This window comes from Spodoptera frugiperda, chromosome 27 (genome assembly GCF_023101765.2).
Source record: "Spodoptera frugiperda isolate SF20-4 chromosome 27, AGI-APGP_CSIRO_Sfru_2.0, whole genome shotgun sequence".
Classification (NCBI taxonomy): Eukaryota; Metazoa; Arthropoda; class Insecta; order Lepidoptera; family Noctuidae; genus Spodoptera; species Spodoptera frugiperda.
Window position 1 is genome coordinate 8,041,948 of NC_064238.1, and position 18,718 is coordinate 8,060,665.

The window sequence follows — 18,718 nt, forward strand, 5'->3', positions numbered from 1 at the left end:
AAACCAGTAGGTATAATACTGGTGATTAGCGCGTTCAAATAAACTCTTTAGTCCACTGATCGTCTTAGAAGGCTGGAGTTAAGCGTATGGATCAACGGCCCGATTCAGAAGGCAATTCTCCTTGAAACGGCACGTATTGTGTGGGAGGAGGTTTCTGTCTCTGGAGCCCTAACCACCAATACCTTGGACCATGCTCCCGCTACTGGTTGCCTCTTATTTTATATTTTAAATATTATTTTGTGCTTTTTTTAAGTAGTATTTAAAAAAAATATAATTTAGTATATATTAAATTCTAAATAAATATATAGTATTATTAGAACTTATGACGGGATATTTACCATGTTTATTCCTATTAATGTTATTATTATTAATCCGTGATCATGGCGCTTGTAACAGTGCCGAAAACTCACCAAAATTAATAAACATGGTAAATATCCCGTTATATGTTCTAATAATAGTGTTAGTGACCATGTCAGTTTAAAAACTTAAATATATAGTACAATAAAATTGTATTTTTACTATAATACTGTAGTAGCTCCAATAAACTGCATAAAATATACTTTAAGTATGGTAAGAAAGTCGGAATAATATTACAACACGATACTTCGTGTAATTTGTATGTAACTTTCTAATAAAATATTTTTTAAATCAGTCGGCAAACCATCAAAAATCGTAATATAGAATGTCTCGGTCACGTACTCAGACATGCATGACTGTATAACATGCTTCTTCATCTTATAATCATGGGTAAAGGGAAAGAGAAGAGAATCGCTGGACGAAGGAAAGTTCGTAACCTGAAGTCAATCTGGCGAACAACATTTTCATCTGGGCCAATTTAATTAACTGACATATTTTAAGAATAAAGTCACACCACAACAAGAAGAAGAAATCGGTATATTAGTTTCAAACAGTCAAATCTTTGTAATATTCGCATTAAACCGTGCCCTTGCGCCACAAAGTGAAACCTGAGCAAATATTATTATGTCACAATAGAATAATTACGAAATAAATAATAGAATAGAATTCTAATAATGGTCGTTTGTCAATGTGTATGTGATATTCAAATTCATTTGACAATTTATATTAATTATCGACATTATTAAGTATAATATTTACTTTCCACCCTGGTTTCAATTTGACACGCACGGGAAGTACATCAATTTTATTTTTAGAACGATTTGAAAATAATATTTTTCAAATCATATAGTGTCATCCCTGAATAAAGATAAGTTGAATGAACTGAAGGTGTTTCAGGTCACTGAACAAAGTTTGTCAGACTGAAATATTTACCATGTTCATAGGATAGATTATTTTTTCTTTAAAATTATGGGTAACATCACTATTTGAATAAACCTTTGGAATCAAACCTAGCTATCAAGGATTGTTGAATATATTATTTTTCAATAAATTAATAATTTTACTAGTTCCAAATATACAATATTGTGTTTTCTCATTTATTTCTTTTTGTGGTAACATCGACAACATATGTCAAAAAATGCAGTCTTTTGATTGGCTGTTTCCAATACCAACACAGTGGTTGCTTGTTATTTCTTTCTGTTTCTTACAGATAAACAAAGACAGAGAGTCAAGTACAAGTCGCAACTTGTTCGCTCTGTAAATAATAGGAATAGGAGGACTGTCATTTTAGTTCGAAGTTCTCTGTTTTCAATGTCGGTTGTCTCATCATTAATGTGAATAATTTAGTGAACGAGCCGTTTTTATTTTCTTCTCATAGCAAATATTTATCATGAAGACTATTACTTTGTTCAGTGCTGTGAAAAGACAATGTTTATCTACGTTTTAGAAATTGTATCTTAGTGTTCAATGTTTAGAGAAATATTTAGTTATATGCATTTCATCTAAAACATTGTGTTTTTGCTCAAATTAGTGTGTTTAGCTATAAATGTATCTTGGAGACAGATGTGGCTCGATCAGACAGGAACAGGAGTAAAGTGCGGCAAAATGTTCAGGTGAGTTACAAAAAAGAAATATTAATGTGTTTGTCTCTTAAAAATCTTTGTTTCTTTTGCTGATTAAATTACTCATGGTACCTACTTAAACTAAAATGTAGTTTTAGACTTTATTTATAATATTTAAATCAAGAAGCTCCTAATCAAAAGATTTTGCAGACAGAAAACTAATTGAAGTTTCATGTCTAAACATGTTTTGTAAACAAACACTATTTTTTAATTTAAAACTACCCTAAACCCTAACATGGCTGGTAGAAGAAAAAAGAACATTAGCAACAAATATTTTACTTTAGTAATGTTTTAGATTTAGTGCTATTGATTCATGTTATGTTGAAAGATTCTCTTCTATTATGAGGTGTGCATCAGAGATAGCTTATTGTAGATAATACAATTATGTTCCAGAGACAAGTTGCTTTGCTTCAGAACTTACCATACTTACTGAATCAATATTTGATTTTAAATACTGTAGAATTGTAGTAAAAAGAGCTTTACTAAACCAAACTGATATTGTCATTATTACTAGTAGGTATATCATATTATAATTTTAGATTTTTTTTTCTAGCTAATCTGACTTGCAAATTTTGATCAGAGAGTACCTATCCTCTTGAATAACAACTTAGTCAATAGCTCAATATTATATTTTTTATCTGTGATTTAATTCCACAGATTATTATTTATGCTTATTACTATTCATGTGCAAACAAATGACCTGTGTGACTTACAGCCTTGATGCTGAGTTATCTAATATTAGTCATAGCCATGTAACCTTATGTTTACCATACCACCTAGTTGTGTGATAATCATTTAAATTCTATACATTGTTAAGCAATCAATTCTTTAAAAAAAAAATGTTTAGATGATTTTTTTTCCTTATTCTATAATATAGATATGCCTATGGTAGTTTTGAAATACAATGTACAACATCTTAATAAGCATCCAATAATAACAATTGTCCTATAATCATAATATTATGACTCTTAATCTGTAGCTTTCTGCTAGTGCTAATCCTAGTTATTAATAAAATAAAGTTAGTAGGTAACACACTTATCTTTATTTGATCATAGAACCATTGTTGACAAACAATTTTAGTTTTTATTCTTGCCATTATTTATGGTTATCAAATTTTAATGATCTGACTGTTGCTTTTTGTAATTGTTCTTAAAGCCTATTGTCACCTATATGTATAGATATACATTTTGACATGAGAACTACTGTTAGTAACTATTAAAATTGAAGTAGTTTCAGTCTGACCATCATTACTTTGTATTTAATTCCTAAATCTGAAAGTGTAATGAAATTAATGTGACACAGCCTCTAAAATTCGCGTACTTAATGAATAGTGTGCGAGCACGCCGCAGCATAAAATAATTGGCGTATCATATTTTATTTCGATTATTTTTCAACTTTGCCCCTCACTAGTATTTTCTCCAGTGTCATAGGTGAATTTTCAAACATACCAATTTCTAGGCACCCAGACCCGTAAAAACACGATATGGAATAGACCACACATCACACATTGAATTGTTCCGTTGCGGAAATCGACACGCGACACCTTTTTATGTAGTAAAATTATTTAAAATGCTAAAAATACCTAACACCCGACAGTGAAGTCTCACATCGCGCCGCGGTGTCGAATAGCTACAGACCTATCGTACCTACCTACCTATTGTGAAACAAACAAACATTGATGAAATTAAAGCTCTTCCAACACCTTGCGTTTGTCTGGCTAGCTAATCGTACAAAAAAATATATCGTATTCTTCCTAGGTACTTTTTGTCATCGTTTTCCTTATTGATTTAACCCGTAGTATACCGGGAGTGCAGATCTACGCGAGACACAATGTGTTTTCTATTGTGTCTCATATACTGGCATACAAGAGGTTAATACCCATTAACTACTTTATGATAGGTTAAAAAACCTCTGTATATTCCTATTTAACATTCATCCTAAATTATTAACATCATCACTGTCCAGAATACGTCCACTGCAAAACAACGTAACTTGCTCGTGGATCGCAGTTAGGACGCTGAAAATTCAGATGATGCTTTCCTGTAGCGCCCCGTCTCTGACTACAGTATTAAGGCATGCCTGAGCCGAACATAATAAACTCCTTAATTACAACAGACGCAACAGCTAAAGCTGTGCCTGTAATCCAAAAGCACTTCATAATACGGTTCTCATCGGAATTATTGGCCCTCCCGCAATAAATAACATACGTAATTTTCTACAAAATACATAATTTAGATCAATTATGTCTGGAACTCGCATGAAAAATCGAATCTAACGTAGTTACTGCGTTTCTTTAATGGAAAAAATTATGTACCTTTGTAAAGTGTAAAGCACGAGCATCTATTTTTATTACAAGCCCAGACAATCAAGTCTAAATCTTTCGAAATGAAACGTTAAATGTTGTTATTGATGATTAACTAATCGAAATTAAAATTGATGCAGAGTGCAAATTAAGATTAGACCAACGCAAAATGACACTATGTAGTAATTTTCAAAAGACCACCATTAACAGCTGATTCATATTTATGTAATGTATGGATTAAAGTAAATAACTGTTCTAACACAAGTTTCTAGAAGAATTTATCTTAAAAACTAATTAAGTCATTGTTAAAAGAATAAATTTCGATCTGACGTTGTCCCAACACATTAAAACAGATCTGTATGTAAATTGATGACTGACCTAAATAAATGACGTGTTCTGATGACGTTGGTATTCTGTTACTGGTCAATAATATCGCCATTGAACTTGGCGGCAATAATAAGATGCTCTTTACGACTTCAATAATTTGTGGTCACAGCGTAAATGCTCGATAGATTAAAATTACTATTTTTCCGCCTGAGCTATCGTTACTCGTACGTAACGTATACATATAAATAATACGTAATTAATTATGTTAAGTCACCAAGAATTTTCATGACAGGAGATTCGAACCCTGTAAAAAGCAGAGTAACACCTAATAAATTGTTATTGTAGTTTTAAACTGATTTTAATGTCGTCTGAACTTAAACTGTTTGGATTTTGCAATAGTTAACTATCATCGAATGATTTTTAGCACCGGCTTGAATAACTAATTAGGCTTGAATAAAAACTCTTTCAGTCGACCTTTCGATTCAAAACCTGCCTGAAAAATACTTTTAAGTCTAGTAAAGGTAAAATAACTAAGTATTGCACAGTGTTGCATCATCCACAATTATATTCACCTTCTGCGGCTTGTCACAAGAGCCATTATCCTGCGTCCTAGCAACATAATACGTTTTATCGCCGCGCCCCATGTGCATGTATCGGCAGCCAACTCCATCCAGGCTCTCGTACTTGTTTTGTTTTTAATTTCGTTCGTTTTGCTTTTCAATCGTATCACACCGCGCTTGGCACTCGCAAACCGGACCGTGACTCATTCTCTATTTCACAAAACTGGGGGCAAAAGGATAGCATCCAAATTATAAAAAATAACACGTTGTTGTTAGGCTGTTTGCTATATTGTGACGTGATTGGTTATGTTATTCGTTGTTTGCGAGAGCATCTTATTTTTCTAAGCTTTTTGTTATGTATGATACAACGTGCAATGTAATACTTTTGTTCTTGTGTTAAATATGCAATTATGATTCTATCTACCAAGTATCTAGGTATATCAAATGATTCTGAAACAATACTTATGAACTGAATAATGAAGATATGTCAAGGATTCCGTAAATGATAATGTTGGTAGAAATGCAAACTGCAGCCTTATCTGTTTATATTAAAATATTACTCATAGTAATTCTAATTAAGTGGTTTATAGATAGGCGAATGATTGATAAATTAGGCACAGTAAATTCAGTATTTTATTTTGTCAGATATTAACGCCCTACTTAATTACTAGAAAGATAAAATGTGATAAAGTTACAAAGTAGTGTACCTATGTAAATATATTTTACACCAAAGCATTACAAATTTAATTAATTATGGTCATCTAGTAGCAGCACAGACAAACATAATATTTTCTCGTTCTATTTACGGGCACGCAGGAAAGTTCAAAGTTCGATGAGCTGTTTCTGTTGTTCTTTTGCCTTCAGCCTCCAGTTTAGCTTTTAGCTAGCTCACAGCTATATTCAGTCAGTACAATCATGTTTATTCATTTTTTTTTTATTTACGTAGTTGAACCCACCTTATGGGCGTGTTAAATTAAGCCAGTCGCCCTCCCACAGAGGGACTAGTACCTACTCGTATCAACCTGCTTGTTTTAATCCACCAAGGTCGCTCGGACGGTCAGTACGAAATTGATTCTTACCTACTTGTAAGACAACAATACGCAATACACACATCCGTCTAACAGTGCTTTCGATTTCAAGGTCGAAATGCAAGATACGGTTATCTCATTTCACAAAGGACTTAGTTTATCCTTGTGACAATGTATTTTTGATGACTCATACACATAACACCTTTTGAGCGATCCTACTTGAAGCTTGTTTGTGCATTGCATTTTATTACAGACTTGTGAGAGCATATACTTACAAAATATGCTCCACTTTTAGTAAAGTTACGTACCTATCTGTTTATCAAAAAGCTTTAGATGTTTCGAGAAAAGTTTCACTACCTACCTAATTATTTAGGTCATTATCAAAAAGTCTAGTTTCATCTGAACTCGACGTCCACAATAAAAATATCGTGTGTATAAGCGGCTGTATGCACGTGTTATAATTATTATTATTGCGTTGTAGGACTATCCTTGTAAAGGATTTAATATGTTCTCATTGTAATGTTATTTATACGTTACATTACTGTACAGATACAGCTACTATCGATTAATTGCGTAGTAGTATTCTACGCCTTTATCGGTCAGATGAACTTATTCTTGTCGCAACTGACTACGTATAGGATGATAGAGATTCTAGGTACAGGGACTTTAGAAAAAAGTAGTCAAAGGTACGAAAATCAAATTAACATGCTTGTGTAAAATTAGGTTACCTGTTCGGAAGAAGTCAATGATCCAAAGATAGCAACCCTTATAATGCTTACATAAGTTTTAAATGATCACCACGTTTTAGATTATGATTGCATCATATCCATTTCGGGAGTTTGAGGCAGGTCCGGCGTGCTGTGGCCGGTAAGCTTTGTATTTAGAATAAATTAAAATAGTCCAGTGAATAAGCGGCTGGTGCTGCGTTGGTGTGTCTGACTGAACTATTCGTACGTAAGGATCGTCGTTAGAATCTTAGAAACCACGTCTCTCGTTCTTTGAATGTTAAAAATAATGATAATCTCATCAATTCTAAAACTTGGTTTTGTAGTTTTCTAGCAAAATTAAAAGAAATAGATAAGTGTGTACGTTGGCGCAAATAATTAGGAAGTCGCAGTAATCCGGTACTAAATTCAAAGAAACGTATCATTATAAACATTTCATAAAAATTATAGATAGGTGTGTCATGCTTATTTTTATCTATATCTACAATCGTATGTATCTTATCTACCGTAAAACGGGGTGAATAGATACAGAAGAGGGGTGAATAAATGTTGGGAAAATGTTCTAACATCTGGATTATTCACACTTTGAATTCTATTCACCCCGTTTTACCGTATCCAAATTTTTGACATTAGGAACCTATCCCAATTAGAAAAAATTGTCCGGATTTTTAGATTTCTGGCAGAAATTTTCTGCTCGATGTTATGTATGATGTAATAGCTATTAGCTACTGAATCGCGTTCTGTCACGATTATAACTCTGTTAACATAACAGCTGATGAAGCGAGAAGTTATAGCTTCTTATGCCACTCTTTTTTCTCCTGTAGTGTGATTTTTATGTTGTTAGGCTCACCTAAGCTTCCCAGTCCCAACTGGGAAGCACTTAGTTACAGTACAGTACTTATTAATACACCTACTGAACTAGTGATTTGTTCTGAGAATCAGGTCTCACGGTAGCCCGAGCTAATTTTAAGTAGAATTTGAATCATCGACAATTATGAATGGACTACATTGCAATAAATGTTTGTTACTAAATATGTAAATAAACGGATAGTTGAAATACGTACCTCGGTCTTGCGGTTTAGTGACACGTGACACTGACTCACGATACCTAAGCAACTAATTAAAGGAAGATGTGAATAGGAAACGATGGCATGTAAAGGTTCTCATCTTTTGCCGATTAAATATTATCTGGTTTACACAATTATCATGTTTTAGTTTGAACTTTGTTCTAGTGAGAAGTCAATTTATTTCCAAAGTAAGTACCGTAAAACGGGGTGAATAGAAATCGAGGGGTGAATAGATACAGGAACGGGGTGAATAAATGTTGGCAAAATGTCCTAACATCTATTCATCCTATTCCTGTATCTCATTCACCCCGTTTTACCGGTAGCCATCTTTTGAAGAATTTGCGATGATGAAAATCAATTTAATTAATATATTTTTTTATTTCAGGGTACTGGTTTTGTGTGTGGCGGTGGCGTTGATTCCGGTGCGCGCTCAGCCATCATTTTGCTCAGAAGACCACCAATGCCCCGAAGGGCATTATTGCGAAAGAGAAAACAAAATAAATGAATGTCGAGAATGCCTGTCCTGTGAGGATCTCATGAGGGAGCCCCCGGCCCCGTCAGCATCTAAACAGTGTATTAAGTCCGTCGCTGACTGCGGGGACTGCATCAATAAGTAAGTACATACATAATCTGCTATCTAACAGAACAGTGCTAGAACATTACATACTTACTTAGTAATTAAAATGTATCAAAACCTAACACAGTTACTCGATGTCTGGTCGGATCCTTATAAAATTCTCCGAAATGTGAGAGATATTTAAATACATGCCTATTAGCTAAGTGGCTAGGAAAACTTGTTTCTAGATACAAATTCAAATAGCAACACATGTAAGCCGGTACCCGGTACCGTTGACCGTTGATGTGATAATATAATTTTGTAACCAGTTAGAGGCATATCGCTAATTTGTTTACGAATCTACAACACCACTCAATCGATGCCGTGAATAGTTATTCGTTTTCATTACGCATATTCGGCCTGATATAGTTTAAACTTTAGCTGATATTAAATTATTTACAGAAGGAAGAACGCATTATATCTACGTAAAAATATTGTGCAATACTGTAACGTCCTTTGTGTAAAATAAAAATGTTGCACCATGTATGATGCCTGAATATGAGATATCGTACCTACGTATTTTTTGACATCATGTGAATCGTGATAGAAATTAATCGTATGTCTCAATTCAAGGACAAGGGGATTACGTAATGTTCTCACTGCTTTTCATGTCCTGAAACTCAAAAATATATTATTTTAGTCGCTTGTTTCCTGGTCATTCCAAATGATTGACGTAATATACCTAGGTCTTTTGATAAATTAAATGTTGCTGATTATATGTGAAGATATTTATAGGTACGTATTTGAATGCTATAGAATGAGGAAATGTGACTCAAATTGAGGGAATTTATAATGATAATGAGATGTACAGGATCTTTTTGGCTTTAGATCAGTGTTGTGCGTCGAATGAGGAAAACCTCACATCTTATAACGGATCACCTATAACGTCATGTATTCTCAATGCCACTTTTTTAAATTCTAATGAAAGATCCTGCTTGTTTGTTCGTAGATTCTTGTTCTAGCCTTGAAATGAATTAGTCTAGTTTTTAATGATTCAATAATATGTTGTACAAATTCGTTATCGTATCTTTTATGGCACTGTTTTAGGTTAATGTAGAAAATGTATACGCTGATGACCGGCCTCAAGGTCTTTTTAATCAAGAAAGTAGATCGTCAGCTTATTTAAAGTCGTCGTTTGCATACTCCTTTAAAATTGTCACATAATAGCTTGGTCATCGACCAGTATTGACATTGACACCGATTTTTGTAGTACATTATACCCAGCTCAGCATTAGATACAATATCGAAGCTGGTTTCAGTTACGTCAATCGATTTTGAATTTTATTGCGTTTAACATAAGATAAGTAATAGCGGCAGGACATAGTTTGCAGGTAGTACAATAATATATTTGCTTGTACTGTAATCCTTGTATATTGAGAAATAGAACTCTAATTTCTACAGCACTTGATGATGATAATATAATAATAACTCTTATTGACATAAAAAAATTACATTGTGTGAAGCCTCTGATTTCTTGGCTAGGTGAAACTGTGTTACAGGAATCAGTGTCCTCCACCTTATATCAATACACTTAATTTTTATGTGATTGAATATATGTATGTATAATGTGATGGATACCTAATGTTTATCTTCTTCCAGTTTGGTGGTGGACCGACGAGCTGATGTGAATTCAAAATGCGTGCCTCCTGAGACATCAGAAATGCAATCTACACCTTCCTATGTGTGGATATTTATTGGCATCGGAGTTCTGCTGCTCATTGCTCTCTTCGTCGGCATCATCGCCTACCTTGTAATCTTCAAGACTCCTGGTAAGTGTTACACAAAATGTACACAAAGATAAGTATTTATAATATCCTCCTATCGACTACCAGTTTGGTGAAAATGGAGCATGCACTAAGTATCCTTTTGTTTTTTCCTCAAATGACGTTCCTCATCAAGTATTTTCCTTAGGAAGTGCGTGAAATCACTAGAAGAAACAAGTTTATTAATAAGTCTAGAATTTTAAGGAAATGTATTTATAAACTGTAGTCTGTTATAATTATTTTATGACGTGTTAATCCGTGCGCGTTTTGTCATTAAGAGGCCCTCATTCAGAGGGTGTAAAAATATTGCGATCATTGGCAGCTTGATAAGATAAACCTTCCTAAGTATTGCTTTCATGCACTTGCATATAGATAGATAAGTATCGATGTTAGACATGACCTGACTGTGTGTTTACAGAAAGATGCTTGAAAATTACCTTAAATGTAACATCGACATTTATTTCACATATTCTCTATTGCTTTAGTTCAACCTAAAAGGGAAAATTGCAACTTTGCTTTGCAGCGTGAATGTGTACATTGGCAAAATTACCCATGAAACAAAGAGATTGAGTCTTGTCTCTCAGAAACTGCGCAGAGTTCGGAATCGTGCTCTACTTAATAATATATGCAAGCAATAAAACAATTTGGCAAAGATTTTATTGCATTGCACATAAATATTTGGGATGATATTTAAGTATTGATGATATAATAATTTATTTCAGACTATGACAACCAGTCGAGGACGGTGACGGCGCGGATCACGGCCACCGCTCCCGAAGCACCGCCGCCCTACAATCCATTGCCCCAGTCACTACCATACCACTCACCAGTTTACTCTGATAAGGACACTGCTTACAGTGAAGGTATGGCTTTGTTCGATAGTATTCTTTGTCCTAATGTAACATATGATAAGGTATTTTTGTCATTGAACACAACAACTCTTACATAGGTACCAACTAGTTGTTAACTTGTTAGCTTTGATAAATAATATTTAGCAAATGACAGTGGAAACTATCACATCTATGGATGTTATTAAGGATTCATAAATAAACCGAATTAAATTCTATGAACGTATAATTTCTTATAAAGAGCTAAACTTTCTTTATCTGCCGTCTTACCCGTATAGCTAAACTTAGACTATCGATTTAACATTTCAACCATATTTTTTCTTTGTTCCAAATTGTGTAATGCTTAATTACCTAAGACGAATGTTTCACGCATGATTAAATCTACATAATTTGCAAATGGATTTATCAATATTGTAATCATAATAGCTTAAACTACAGCGAGAATATTCGAGTGAGCGAGTTCAAATGAATTGTATGTGGGACGATGATTACGTGTTTAGTGACGCGATCGAATCGAAAGATCTTGACTTTGGCCTTCATTACAAAGACATGCTAATTTACATATTGTTGTGTGTATAAGCGATATTTTCAATTCTAATAAATATTTCTTTTTAATAAATAAAAGTGATAAAGCTCGGGAATCTCCCTCAAACGAATGCATGTTATAATTACATGAATCATTAAGGAAACTCCTAAATTCGGAACATTCGATATTCTGTAGCGTGATGACTTAGTACGCCCAACGCTTCACTAAACCATTCAATTAGGCAATATTTTGGCATTCTGAATGTACACAAAGAACGTTCGTAACACTTCATTGATACCGCGTATTGTGTCGGTACATTTGTATTTGATCGCGAGTGATTACTTCAGTCGTCACATGTCGCTTGTCAACGACTAATTCGTTGCGAGCGAAACAAGCGAGTATAACATCAGCGTTTTATTAAAGGTAAGCGTCCACAGGCCCGCATCGTACGCATTCCGTATGACGTCATCAGTACGCATCGCACGCACCGCACGCCACGGATTTTAGTTTGTCTTATATAGAATAACTCATACAACTGCGTCCACTGATCCGCATCGTACGCACCGCATCATCAGCAATGCCTGCGATGAGTACTGATGACGTCATACGGAATGCGTACGATGCGGGCCTGTGTACCTTAAATCACTGCTGGATAAAGGAGCTTTGCTGGGTCTACGTAGCAATCTTTTTTACAGAGACATATGTATATGCCAGAGCATGTTAAGTTGGTTGGTTACTGTACAAATAGGTCAAAGCTTCAAACAATGAGTTGTCCAATTTTGTGCAATCCTCTGAAAGCGTTCATATTCATTTTCCGTGATTAATTTTTATTTATATCGTTAACATTCATGTTTCTTCTTTAATCATGTAATTCTCAGTAGCGGAAGTTCATTGGAAATCATTAAGCTTGCCCTATATTTTCAACTGAAAAGTGTTTGTCCTGTGTGTATTTTTGTGTAATTAGGTACGACAAATGGAATAACCCACTGATAGTTAGTATGTCGGTAGAGTTCGATAGCATTTGGACACGGTTTTATGTAACTTTTGTAAAATATCTAGTTTTCCCACTAGCGACTGATAAAATAGTTTAATCTTTATATATATAATTCTTCTGTAAGTGTGTATGTCACTGAACTCCTTTTAAACGACTGGACCGATTATGATGAAATTTTTTGTGTGTGTTCAAGGGGATCTGAGAATGGTTTAGATTCACAATTTTGTCCGCTGGAAAATGTTTTTTTAAATAATTTTTAATTTATTAGTAGGTAGTTGTTGATTTTGGAATGTTTTACATTGGATCGGACAGACGGCGCTACCATCGCAGTGTCAAATATTAATGACGTTAGATATTGTCATAACATTTGAATAATAATTTTCATCAAAATGGTCCAGAATGTTTTAGCTTACGAGTATTAAAAAAAGTTTAAAATTTTCAAATTAAAGACGTGTAGACAGGACAACGTCTGTCGGGTCCGCTAGTAATATTATATATATTCTGAATGTGTTTATATTTTGTTGACAGACGAACAATTCATCAAGCGCCCGCTACCTCGACCGCAGGACTCGCGAGTGTCAGATGGGAACCAAGCCGCTAGAGTTTATGACAAGCCGATATATGAACGAGATATCCCACCGCCCAGGTATGTTGCTGTATCTATATTTCTATCTACACAATTAAATCATCATCAAATGGAAGAAACTTCCTACAGAGGGCTGCTCTATGCTATCTGTTAGCGCGACGGTTTGGAGATCACAGTTTAGTTAGGTCACCGAAAGTTCAATATACGACATATTATAATAATAATATTGTCACCAACCAAGTTCTAAATAATATTGTGCAATTGAAACAAGAACGGGAGTTACTATAAGAATTTCGTTATCACTATATTAAATTATTACTAAATCAACCATCAAACTGACTTAAGTATTTATTAGCTTATTGTTGCCAATAAGCTTAGTATTCAATCTACACTGATCGGACTAGATTTATTTTATTTGCATAAAAGTATTAAATATTACCTTATCTATTATCTAATTTCTTAAAAACTCATTAAGAAATTGACAATAGAATAATACGGATTTGTGATTGACGTCGCATTTAACAATCACTATCACATATGATTCGTCCTTACAACAGAAACATTACTGATAAAAGTGAATGTGCTAGCCACATGTATCACCTACTTTGTTTTGAGGAACATAAAAGAAGTTATATATTTTGTCTACTGCGCATATTAATTGGTCATGTCCTGGCGGCAGCGTAAAATAAATTAATTGTCGCCCACATCTCCCTCCCGATGTTGTATAAAGAGCCGATTAAGGTATACTACACATTTGATGGACATCAGCAATACTCTCTGATAAACCTGAACCTATTAAACTGTGATCCCAGCCCCCCTGCCAAATGTGGAGGTCGTGGCAAGTCTTAGGTAGAGGAGTCTCATAGTCGAGATGTTGATTGCACATAGTATAATTGACATGTTAGTTCATAGCACTTTTTTGCATAATATATTATATTGATTATAATGTTCACGCCAGGTCTTGCAAGGAATGTTTAAAAAAGGTCAGTACTTCAGTCGGTTATATTTCATTATTTATTCGCGGCTATTTCATTGTTAACCTTTTTAAGCTGCAAACAAAATCGTTGTTCATTGTACCTTTTCTTATTTTGATACCCGACGAGATTTGTATAAACCGATCTTAATCCAAAATCTCTGGATACATCTGTTTTTGACAGAAATTCTATAGAACTGATGTCAAAAATCGTTCAAAATTTTATGACGTTGGATTGAGGTCGTTTATTTATTTCGACCGTTAATCCTTTACTGATTTGTCCTGTTCTTATCATTCAAAGCATATTGTAATTATCGTGTTACAAGTAATTGTGCAAGTTATTGCGTACCGTAATATTGTAATCTGTTATAATCTAAATGTGTTTCAAGGGCTACTGTGTCGGTTGCGGTCGCGTGTTGTATTTTTTTGCGTTTTTATTCAATACAGAATGGTTGACAAATTTCAAAATTTATACAATATAATAATATTAATTGATGAATAACAATAATTGGCGTTCCACTGTCTCTGCCTACTTGCATGGGAGACAGGCTTGACGTTATGTATGTAAGAACAATAAAAAATAGTTTCATAAACTAGAAATATTTAGACAATGATTCACATGTATGAGGCCGACACAGGAATGCGACGTTTCAGAAATCCTTGTGATAAGGCCTCTCGCAAAACTTCTTCTAAAATCTTATATCAATTTTATTGTTCTCACACAATATACATATTTCAATACATGTCCTTGGTACGATAGATAATGGTGATAATTTAATTATTATCAGGACATTATCAGATATTACTCCTGTCGTGATCACTCAACTTTCTTTTTAATTTTATTTATATGTTTAAGTTGATGTAATACGTGTAGAGGAGAATTGTTATATATATTTTATTTTTAATCCCTTCGTAAAAAGAGTAATTAGTGTATGTTTGTGGCACTGAAGTTCCTAAACGGCTGAACTGATTTGGATGTGATTGTTTTTGAAACTATTTTGTGTGCTAATTGGTTTGTTCGTTTGCTACAGTCCTGAGACTCCTGTGCCGGAATATACGGAGCCAATGACCCTACCAGATCCTGAAGAGGATACGATGCCCAGCCCGTGGATGCCTAGCACCACGCCCAGCAACGGAGACGTTCCCTAGTATGTATTATCTTTTGTTTTTTAGAGAGTAGAAAGAGAATTTAATTTTATTAGATAATAGGTAAAATGTAACTATTTTGCCTCTTATCAACGACTTTAAAGTTAACCGGGACATTTTTTTATAAATGATTTTTAATTGTAGTATGTACATGTACACTCTGTCTCTACAATTTAGGTCTATATAATCTAACAACTATCCTAAAGATTTTTTTTTATATATAGGTACTCCTTCGTTTTATTTTTATCACTTTAAATACTTTAATTTCTTTCATATCAGTTTCAATAGGTAAATAATAAATACTAAGAATGTTTATCGACTGGTATACTGATTGATATATTTTGTGGTACAGTGCGGCGCCGGAGACTGGAGGCGGTGACGCGGACGGCAGCTCGTCCAACCTGCCCGCGCTACTGGCCGCCGCCAGAGACACCACGCTCGTCGAACATCCTGCAGCTAAGAAACGATGTATCAGACAGGTATGTGAATCTGTTAATATGTAAGAGGGTTCAAAAATAAAAAAAATATTATGTGCTGAAAATATTTGTAAGATTTTGTGTTAGGCTTGTTTTAATGGTTATGTTGAATGAGGAAAAGTGCTGAAGCTTTTTCTTTCCAACGCGTAAGGTGGAATAATAACTAATTTCAAGTTTTAGGTAATTTAAATATAAAAACCGTGAGGATATTTTTTAAGGACAAAGGTAGGAGTTTATTTATCTATGTATTTTGTTCTCAGGACTCCTTAAACAACAGAAATAGGGATAGCGGTTCATGTGGGGACAGCAGTCACAACAGTTTCCCGCGCTCGCCGTCGCCGAGCCAAGGACAAGGCGGGCCGCCATACAGCTTTATCGCACAGATAAACGTCGTGCAGATCAACAACACCAAGTGACGTCACGCCGCCAACGACAATACTCCGCTACTTAGTCCACATATAAGGTGAAATGACCATTTTCTCTGTAAAGTTTGAAGTTTTACTCTAACGTCATTTTATCTTACAACTTAGTCTTATTGTTATTAGAATAATTGTGGATATTGTAATTTTTTACTTTTTCTAGTGAAATTTAAAAAAAAATGTTACGAAACTCAGAAAATGCAAAAAAATGTTGTAGGTAAGCATCAGTTTTAGATTGGTGCGTATAATGTGCCTTATGGAGAGGAACTCTTACCCATTGAACTGTGATGTAGATTTATGTGCGTATATACCGGTACATATACCAGTCATGTTCGAGATCTGTGCGATCAATTCATGATCTCAGTAACGTAATGTAATGTCGTAGATACGCCTAGTGAAGTCGGTAGCTTAAACGATGAGAGAGATGGAAAAGACATTATTTAATACTTGCTTGCTCAAGTTATATTAATTTAGAAGAATATTTGGATCGTTTTATACTATATAAGTCGTTTAAGAAACCAGACTTTTAAGTATTCAGTATGGTTCAACGTGCTATCAAATTTAGGCTCTAAAATAGTGCCTCGTTACTATATATTTATGAATCATTTCAAATGTAACGTGTTATTTATTTAGCATAATATCTTAATTCTAAGCTTTGAAGGCTTGAAGATGAGATATAAATAATGTTCTTCCTATATAGAAAAGTTGTAAATAAGATACTAATATTATTTTATAAAATGTTCCTTGAAGTTGCAAAAATTATATAAAATATGATTCGAAGTTTATAATGGCATTTACAGGGCTTCACGATGCTTATATATTATTTCAAAATGTCTGTACTACACAATTAACAATTGGGTAGTTTCCTCAGTCAAAAATAAATTATTTCGACTTTTCAATACTTTCAATAAAATTAATTTTCAATACAATATAATAATTAATTTCTAAATAGGTCTGCTATTTGACCTAAAAACCTGATGACGCCATACACTTATAACACACACTGTTCCATACACAAATCATAGAAAACATAGTTTTTGATGTTTCGAAAATAATAGTATTAAATTTGACTAGTAGGAAACTAGCCTGTTCTAAGTTAATAGTATGGTGCAATATGATTTTCTGATACTCTGATTTACATGGATATAATATTGTCAAGATTTGTTATAAATAAATAAGTGAATGTAATAATCATCAGGGATTGTGATATAACGATGTACATACGTAATATGCCCAATATAATTATAATAATAATTCATTCCGACATTAACAAAACATTAAATAATAAATTAAATATCCAATATCTTGCTGTTATCGTATCAACTATCAAGTCGATTGTTCCTTGATACAAAAATGATATTTTATTTCTAACCATAAATTCCAATTTGTGATCATTAGGTATATTGAAAAAACAAGGGAAACACTGTTGAGTTAAACCTAGGTCTATCTCAATGGTAAACACAAAATGTTCATTAGATTATTTTAATCAAAATTTTAACATAAAACAATAAAGTGTTCCAGTATTTAATAGCATTGAATATGGGTCCTTCCTTGTATCTTTACGCTGCGGTACAAATTGATTTGTGTACTTACAGAACTATTTTTGATTAGTACAGTTTACCATATTGTAATTATAAACATATTTTAGCATTTATGTAAATGCAATACTTAAGTATTGTGATTGATATATTTTATGCCAATGTATTCTAGTGTGCTATATTTGCGTAGTTGCTTCCATTATTTTAGTTAATTGTTTTGCATGATTTTTTTATTCTAACACTGTGTTATGTGCGTGCTCAGACCGGCCAATTAGGTGTAGAAAGTTTAATAACAAACCTGTTGCCTAGCAACAGTCTTTAAACTATGTTGCAGTTACACCGGTGCTAATAGTTTTTATAAACGTAATTGGGCAACTGATATATAATATTCTGTTGATTACTTCGATTTTATTATAATTTGTATAATTTAATATTGATTGAAAGTTTCCGAATATCAAATAATTAATACTCGCTTTAATTCACTGCCTGTATTCCTATACTAACTACGATGCTCATTACTCAAGAGATGTAACTGAAGGCTGTGAAGCACTTATTACAAGTTACACTAACTCTTTTGTTAATTGTTAATGTTAAGTCATTAATGAATTGTGCTACCTGCCAAGTGTTACTATTCATTAATGAGTTAAAAGGGATTTTAGTCTCTTGTGAATAAAGTTGTATGTAAATATATTATATCGTTTTTTCATTTATTAGCCTAAACCAATTATTCCTATTACCTACTTTATGAAGTAATTCATATATAGAGTTGGAAGTTCAATATGCTCCATATAGACGCCAAAAGGATAATACATTACGACAAGTACGACATATCAATAAGTGTGGAA

General features: G+C 33.6%; 1 protein-coding gene across 1 annotated transcript; it reads left to right on the forward strand.

The window, feature by feature from the left end:
* Positions 1–1,568: 1,568 nt before the first annotated feature.
* Positions 1,569–18,566, forward strand: LOC118263287 (uncharacterized). Its single transcript, XM_035575175.2, has 8 exons — positions 1,569–1,970; positions 8,374–8,601; positions 10,204–10,373; positions 11,090–11,230; positions 13,264–13,381; positions 15,326–15,442; positions 15,793–15,919; positions 16,177–18,566. Exons 1-8 carry the CDS (start codon positions 1,921–1,923, stop codon positions 16,330–16,332), a joined length of 1,107 nt encoding a protein of 368 aa, XP_035431068.2. The 5' UTR covers positions 1,569–1,920; the 3' UTR covers positions 16,333–18,566.
* The last annotated feature ends 152 nt before the right edge of the window (positions 18,567–18,718 follow it).

What these genes read in the sequence shown, in the direction of transcription:
- LOC118263287 (XM_035575175.2), top strand. Translation starts at nt 1,921, where the DNA reads ATGTGGCTCGATCAGACAGGAACAGGAGTAAAGTGCGGCAAAATGTTC. An exon ending in TGTAATCTTCAAGACTCCTG is followed by an intron (nt 10,374 to 11,089) that starts GTAAGTGTTACA and finishes AATTTATTTCAG; the next exon opens with ACTATGACAACCAGTCGAGG. An exon ending in AGCAACGGAGACGTTCCCTA is followed by an intron (nt 15,443 to 15,792) that starts GTATGTATTATC and finishes TTTGTGGTACAG; the next exon opens with TGCGGCGCCGGAGACTGGAG.